Source organism: Hypomesus nipponensis, chromosome 2 (assembly GCF_054491055.1).
Source record: "Hypomesus nipponensis isolate SF chromosome 2, ASM5449105v1, whole genome shotgun sequence".
Lineage (NCBI taxonomy): Eukaryota > Metazoa > Chordata > Actinopteri > Osmeriformes > Osmeridae > Hypomesus > Hypomesus nipponensis.
Window position 1 is genome coordinate 21,400,763 of NC_140362.1, and position 8,263 is coordinate 21,409,025.

At 45.7% G+C, this 8,263-nt stretch overlaps 1 protein-coding gene across 1 annotated transcript; it reads right to left on the minus strand.

Moving 5' to 3' along the window:
- Nucleotides 1-25: 25 nt before the first annotated feature.
- On the minus strand, nucleotides 26-7,907 carry dbpb (D site albumin promoter binding protein b). The gene is made up of 5 exons (XM_084668863.1): nucleotides 7,471-7,907; nucleotides 7,037-7,307; nucleotides 5,711-6,208; nucleotides 3,437-3,702; nucleotides 26-2,798 (listed from the first exon to the last, which is right to left on the minus strand). The coding sequence occupies exons 2-5, from the start codon at nucleotides 7,227-7,229 to the stop codon at nucleotides 2,583-2,585; spliced, it is 1,173 nt and encodes a 390-aa protein (XP_084524989.1). The 5' UTR covers nucleotides 7,230-7,307; nucleotides 7,471-7,907; the 3' UTR covers nucleotides 26-2,582.
- Between the last annotated feature and the right edge of the window lie 356 nt (nucleotides 7,908-8,263).

Here is an 8,263-nt window from a genome sequence, read left to right on the forward strand (position 1 = left end):
GTAAAATACACGACATGACATAGAGTGAGTAAGAACAATCTTTTATTGGTGTTTTCAGGGAAAGCATCACTACATCCCTATCACCAGCACAGAGCTGGCTGGAGACCATGGACACCACTGGTGCAGCAGGGGAATTGTAGTTTAATAAGAGTCACTACAAGAGTCAACCACATCTGGGAGGAAATTACAGGACTACATCCTGTTGGGAGAGAGAACCATCACTGACCGAGGTGAAAAAAAACAATCAAAAAAAAAACAGACTGAATGAAACCGAGAAGGAAGGGGTGTGTAGTGTGCATAGCCTGTGCACAGCATAGAACAGAAGTTTCTAACTGTCAGAGGTGGCGACCCAGCAGGTTTGCGTGGAATCCATGATCAACAAAGAAACCAAGATGTCTGTTCTCGGGGAACGACAATGTCCAAGGTCAAAACAATAGTCCATAGAAGTAGCGGGTCTGGAGTGGACTTGGAACCAGGCGGTACTGACGCGTGTCCCCTCGGAGAGCAAAGACAACTCCTTCCTGAATAGTCTTTCTGAGGAACGCATGAGATCAAAGATGCTTCGAAACGCCACAGATCGTGTTCATCAAAAGAAATCAAATAATTCCATAACATATAAGAGCAACAGTAAAAGGGGTAACAATCATCATAATCATATCAATAATAAGAGAGTAGTAATGGTAGCTATCTAACATGGTCATAGAGGGGGGATAAAAGCACACTCTAGTATGACTGGTTTGACTGGGGTATCGTCTCCCCTGGGGGGACCATAGTGAACCATGCCACTATACACTTCAAGTGGATATAAAGACCATGTTCAGAGACACAGAATTAACACAGGATCAACAAGCTTTGTGTATCAACATAGTAAATTTTGGCTTTTTATTCGTCCCAGAAATCTGAGAAATTAACACCATTCCACTCAATGGGAATACTAAACCCATCTCCTGGAATTCATTTGCATATATGCATTCATACACTCAGCTCTTCCCTCCACATTCACACTTTACATATATACCAATGTAAAATACAGAAAATGGTATATTCAATATAGACAATATTTCTCTTCTACTAATAATAATAATAATGCTAATTTAAAATCATTTACACAGTACAGTAATACAAGTGTGCTTTTTCCTGGGTAGTTGGTGGACTACTTTTTAATTCTGTGTGAGTATTCTGTATACAATCTAAGACCATAGAGAAAGGACAGGATGCTGGGGCGGAGTTAGGGCATAGATAACGAGATATCAGGACCGGTTGATGGTGGGGCTAGCCGTCTTTCAGGATTGAATCGTTTCGATAAAGAAACAGAGAAAGGTTGATACATAATGCAGAGAACTGATCAAGAAGCCTCTGAGAGCCTCTGAGAGTAGAAACATGGGAACGACACACCGGCCCAGTTTGGGCGAGATATTCTACACCAGATAAGACTGACAGATCACAACCACAACAGAGAGAGCAAGAGAGACACGGATCACGTAGTTAGCTGACTGCCAAACGCAGAATGTAAGCTTGTGAGCATAGGCTGGTTTACCAGGCTAGCATTAACACAAGGGGACAGAAGATGTTCTCTGGATTACAGAAAGACATTGAAACTAGCATCAAAGGCCAGATGTCCCTGAACCTGCTTCGTAGGGTACAAGTTGCGCTTCTTGCTAAATATTTCACACAGATAATTTTTTGCACATGCATGCATAGTGCTGAATTAATAGGGTTTGTGTCTCGTTTAATCTCTCTTTCTCTCTCTACACATACCTCATCTACCCCAAGCCCAATGACAGAAACATAATCAACATAAGAAATTAAGTGCTTAAGTAAAATCCACAAAGAAATGTTTAACTGTACAATTTTAAAATCATTTTGCTCTCTATTTTACAATTGTAACTCTCCTTCCAGCCCCAGTTCTTCCACCTTGACTGTCAATCAAGTTTAAAAATACTCCTCTAGGCTGACTGTCTAAAATATCACCTCATATATCTCCATCAAAAAGATGTTCTTCCATAGCGTTCCATGTGTCTATAGCTTCAAATTTCCCCGGTCATGTAGAAAATATACAAAAATTATTCCCCCAAATTTGCTCACCCTCTGATCTGATTGCAGTAATATAAAAATATACAATTTTCCAATATCAAAATCCTTAAAGTCACCACTTTCCTTCTTTCTTCTTCTGTCATAAAGGGGCTAAAACCTGACTTTGATTAATCCTTACCACCACCTTAAATTGAACCCACTCTTAGACAACACCTGAGCATCAATCCCAAATCAGCCCCCAGCCCCACGCCAATACTGCAGCTCTACGGGTATTGGAATTGGAATGGAGAATGGTGCAATATGGAGGCAGCTTCGCCCCATCTTCTAGATGTGTCCGTATTGCGAACAGCCTCCTTTGCGTAGTGTGGAGTCTAGGGACTGGTTTGGGATTAGGGTATTCTATATCACCCATCTTCTCCTCTCATACATTCATCATCATCGCCATCATCATCGCCCCTATCTGTCCATCGCATCACCCCAAGACATGACAGTCCTCCAACTGAAACCAGCCGATCTTTCTTTTCTCTTCCTCCGCCTTCTCTTCTTCCTCACTGGTCGGCGAGGCGGTTCTCGTACTTGTTGAGAATGTTACGACAGCGGGAGAGCTCCTTGCGCATCTCGGCCACTTCCTGTCTGAGCGCTCCGTTTTCTCTCTCCAGGAAGGCGGCGCGCACCGAGATCTGGTTCTCCTTCAGGCGGCGGGCGTCACGGGAACGCTTAGCGGCTTCGTTGTTCTTACACCGTCTGGACCAGTATTTGTCATCCTGCAGGGGGTGGGAGAAGAGGTTTAGAGATGACCGATACCCAAGTTACCAACAACCGTACAAACAACACGGTGAGAGTAAGGCACTGCTGACCCCTGACCTCAGAGCGGTACTCGGGGACAACCTCTATCAGTGTGAGTCAGGAGGTAGAGCCTACCTTAACCTCTATCAGTGAGTCAGGAGGTGGAGCCTACCTTAACCTCTATCAGTGAGTCAGGAGGTGGAGCCTACCTTAACCTCTATCAGTGAGTCAGGAGGTGGAGCCTACCTTAACCTCTATCAGTGAGTCAGGAGGTGGAGCCTACCTTAACCTCTATCAGTGAGTCAGGAGGTGGAGCCTACCTTAACCTCTATCAGTGAGTCAGGAGGTGGAGCCTACCTTAACCTCTATCAGTGAGTCAGGAGGTGGAGCCTACCTTAACCTCTATCAGTGAGTCAGGAGGTGGAGCCTACCTTAACCTCTATCAGTGAGTCAGGAGGTGGAGCCTACCTTAACCTCTATCAGTGAGTCAGGAGGTGGAGCCTACCTTAACCTCTATCAGTGAGTCAGGAGGTGGAGCCTACCTTAACCTCTATCAGTGAGTCAGGAGGTGGAGCCTACCTTAACCTCTATCAGTGAGTCAGGAGGTGGAGCCTACCTTGAGGTCCTCTGGTACCAGCATCTTGCGGGCCTTCTTGATCATGGGCTGGGGCTTGAGCTCGTCCTCGCTGAACCGGTGTCTCCGGGGGTCAAAGGCGTCCTGTCCGGGAATGCTGGACAGCGCCACGTCTGAGGGGTCGGGGTCAAACTCTCCCATCCCGTCTGGTCCGCTGGTGGTGGGGGTCAGGAGGGGAGGGCAGGAGGACGAGGAGGAGGGGGTGGGGGAGCCACAGGAGTCCTGTTCGCTCATGTTCGTCTGGCTGCCTGTGAGAGACAGAGAGGACAAAGAAAAAGCTTTGAGATTGGGCCTCTGGTTTCTACTTGGACGTGGAGGGCAATGATTTACATTGAAAGATAGTGCACAAAAAGTACAATTGGTGGAAAAGCGAGTGGAACTGAATTGAGGGTTCTTATACGTAACCCTTTAGTGGTCTGTGAAACAAGACCATTTTGGGGGGAAAGGATTGTGTACATATAAACTAGTGTAAACTTGGAAAACATCTTGATCTAAATAGGAAGATATATGAAGAAATCCAACTGGTCTTAAATGCTGCAGTAACAAATCCAGACCACCAGGTGGCATGAGGGAGCTGCTTTCAGTTTTCAGCACGTCTAGACAGTGTTCCTATAAAAGGGTTTAGTACAGTAGGCTGCATTGAAGAAATATATATTTTTCAACTATGCTTTTCAAGGACTGTAATGAAGTGTGTCAAACAAAGTGATTTCTCATCAATTTAAATAAAAAAAACGAGGAAAGGATGTATCATTTCTTAGTACATATGCATCACAAGCTTTTGACATGCACTTTTCTTACTGAACTAAACACAATTCAGTTCCACCGTACATCAGTCGTTTTTAATCGGTAGTCAAATCGTTATTCTCAAACTACCGATGCATTCTCGTGGAAGTTTCAGTTAAAGGATCAAACAGTATACACTGACTGTCAATATGTTTACACTGACTGTGGGAACATCTTGTACAATATTTCACCCCACCCCTTTAAACCAGTTCCCTTCATGAGGCCTATACCTCACCCCACCCCCCTTGGGTCTAAACATCTCGACTTCCTCATCATAAAGAGAACAAATTCAAAGATCAAAATGAGACTCTTCACACTCAATTACATAAACATTTAAATAGTGTAAAAAAAAAAAATGAGGTCAAACACGAATTAATCTAATTATTTTTTATCATCGACACTAAGGTTATGATTTATGTAGACCAATTATAATTCTGTTCAGCCAAATGTGACAAATGGTTGAGTCAATCCGGCAGGAAAAACATTGCGGTCCGGAGTTTTTTCAAGGGTAAAATACGACGGTTAAGTAACATGCCATATCTCTTGGTGTTCCATACATTTCTCAACCTTTTACAGTATCAACATACTATATTTTTCTCATCTACAATCAAACATTCCATCTGAAGTTCACTGGGAATCTCTTTTCTTCTCTCTCTCTCTCTCTCTCTCTCTCTCTCTCTCTCTCTCTCTCTCTCTCTCTCTCTCTTCCCTCTCTGCCTCTCTCTCTCTTCCTCTCTCCCTCCCTCCCTCTCTCTCCCTCCCCCCGGTCCCCACCCCCTCCCTCTGTATCTCTAAGCTCCTCCCCCTCCTCCTCTGGCCCTGCCTCTTGTTCTTCTGCTCCAGAACTCGGAGGATCTGCACGTGAACAAACGCGTGCACATGGCTGTAGCGTGTGAGGTGGGGAGAGATTTAAAGACACGCGATCACAAACACTCCACACACCTCTTTCTCTCTCTCTACCCACGTTTTCTCTCATTCTTCTCCCTCTACGTACTGTCAGACCTTACTGCAAAGTAAATATGCGTTTAGAAACGATATAAAAGAGTGTGTCTATATTGTATATGTCCAACATTGCACACAAAACCAAATCTTTGAAGTACAGTATACCCTTGGTTTGCTGATCAAATCTCTCTTACTGCTGTAGACAAATACCATTACTGTAGATACTAGATAGGCCAATTATCAACCACACTTGAGCAAGTGATAGAGGAGAGTGAATTCCTGCTAGTTCTCTACCAAGCCCTCTTTGTTATTCCAAGGCAGGCTGTCTCAGCGCTCACGGCTCTACGGCTTTGCCTGCTGTGTTCCATCCATGTGACTCCACAGAAATAATGCATGGTCACCATGGGGGTGTCATTCACCTTGAAGAAAACAGCTTCAAAACGCTTAATCACAACCAGTCCATTTTTGCTACAATGCCGTTTTGAGGATCCTCACTAACTAACTACACACGGTGCGAGTCAGAAGTCTTACCGTGGAGATAGTCTGAGCCGGACGCCATTCCCTGGGGCTGTGCCACCTCGAGGCCGATGAGTGACGGGGAGGAAGAGGAGGATGAAGAGGAAGACGAGGAGCAGGGCGGGGGGGAGGACGGAGGGCACTGGGAGCTCTGGTTGGGCACGGCCGACTGAGAACTCTGGGAAGGGATCTGGGCCGAGCTGGAGCTGTTGTTGTTGTGCATGGTTCCCATGCCGTTCTCAATGAGGAACTCGTCCAGGTCCATGTACTGCAGCTGGAACAGGCCTCCGTCCACCGGCAGGGTCCTCTCCCAGAGGAGGGGCCCCAAAAACGCAGACTGGTTGAAACCTGCTCCACTTCCACCACCTCCTCCTCCACCATTTCCACCACCACCACCACCACCACCTCCTCCTCCACAGTTATTGCTGCTGCCAACACCTCCTCCTGCTCCTCCGTTGCGCATGGAACACACTCCCATGGATTCCTCGTCCATGTCCACGCTTCTGTCTTTGTCTGCGGGACACAACATGGAGATGTCAACAGTTAATGGATTGACAGTTGGTCGGATGGAGGAACATTCCGTCAGCCCTAAATAGAAAACAAGCACCAATGATCTTCTAAAGTATAAGTGGTTCAAAGGCGTGAATACGTGTTTGGAAGTAAAAACTCCAATAATTGGAGGATGGGTAGGAATTGTGTACTACTGATTAAATAAAGGACGTTTAGTGGCCATGCTATCATGAACATTGTTTTATTAATAGGTTGCGTTGGATTCTGTCGTCAGATAATCCTATGAGCAACTTCTGCAGACATTAACAGGCCAACGCATAGCATCATAATCTGAGGCTGTTCTGGAACTTTGCCAAAGAACTGAACTGTAGGGTTTTAGAGATGATAATCCTGTGGCATCGTGCTCACGTCCTGATCTGAACGATAACTGAGGGGATCCTGAATCAGCACGTGAACTCCCCTGCCTGCACTTGGCTGGGTATCTGTGTGTGTTGCTTGTTCCATGGATGTCAGACTTAGGAGGGCCTGTCAATCATTGACTGTGTGGAAGTGCTGCCCTATCAGGTCGCCATGCATGTATGTCCTCTGTTTTGTTTCCAAACAACAGTGACTGCTTGCTGACAATGGCACGGCCGGATATTAAACAGTTCAGGTTAAAAACACAGCTGTACAATGAGGATAGGCAGACCTTGGGAGATCACTCCTATGCAAGTCACTTTTCAGCGAATGTCATTTCATTTGTACTTTGGAACACAACAGATACAGTGACACACTCTGTTGCCCCTTAGTTTCCAGTCACAGATAGAGGTAAGAGATAGAAAAAGTGTTCACCTTTTGCTTCGCAACAGTCTTTGATCCTCTGGACGTCTCCTTTCATTGGGTGCTGCAGTAGGGATTTCAGATTTGCCATGGAGGTGAGGTGCCCTCCAGTAAGAGCGCCCCCAGGCTGAGTGCAACTCCCAAACTGCGGGCTAGCACCAGCCGGGAGGTCGGGGGTCAGTAGCTGAGAAAGCTGCCTCGACATCGTTGACTAGACAGGGTCGTAGAACGATACCTTGGGTGCAGCAGTGGTCGAGAATAACAGTCTGGACGGTCGTATTACCTTTAATGAACAGACATGTATTGAACTGTGAATATTGAGTTGAAAACAACAACATCCAACAGCCCATCATTTTTTCATTCACTCTGGGATCGGTAACTGCCCATTGTAATTATGACCACATATCGATCTATCAAACCTACCGTAGAATCACATATCGTCTTACCTTTTTCCAAATAAGTTCGCTTGCTTACTTCGACTGCTGATTCATTTTTGTAAATATATTCCAGTCGATATAGTCAGATCCCCAAGACGGACAAATGCTTTTCCCTCAACAGATCTGCAGTAACCTAAACGTCAAACAAATTGAAAATGACTGTAACCCATGGTCAATTCAACGCTGGAAAAAATAAAATCCGAGGCAAAGACGGAAATCAATAGCGTCAGAAGTTGAAGAAAATATCCTGAGAGTTGATTAACACAAAATATGTCGACTCTACGAGAGACCAAAATTACTTTCAACGCAAAGACAACAATGTCTACCAACAAAATGCCAAATGAAAACAAATAACGAAGGAAAAAAAACGCAACTGCGAGCGCTCTGGTTTGGCTGTACGATTGGTCGGATGACAAGCTGTATTGCTTTTTTCTTTCTGCCGTCCTGTAGCTCGAGCGTTCATTTGGGGGGGGGGGGGGGTGAGGGGGGGGGGGGGGGGCTTCTATTTCCCTCCTCGCACTTTCCAGTATCCAATGCATAGAGTCACGGGCACGGGCTTGGATTTGGGCCGCGCGACGGCTGTCCTCTCAGCTGGAACGAACACGGGCAGTTCACGTGACGTCACATCTCATAGGGCAAGGCGCGAGAGGGGCATGTTCAGATTAGGGTCTTCAATATTCATGAGTCACACCCCCTCTCGTGCCACACATCTCGAGGGGCGTGCCGTGCACTGTCGTATGTGTATTTGTGTTCCAGCTGGCAAATAAAAAAAACATGACCACCTATCAATTAGATTCCTATC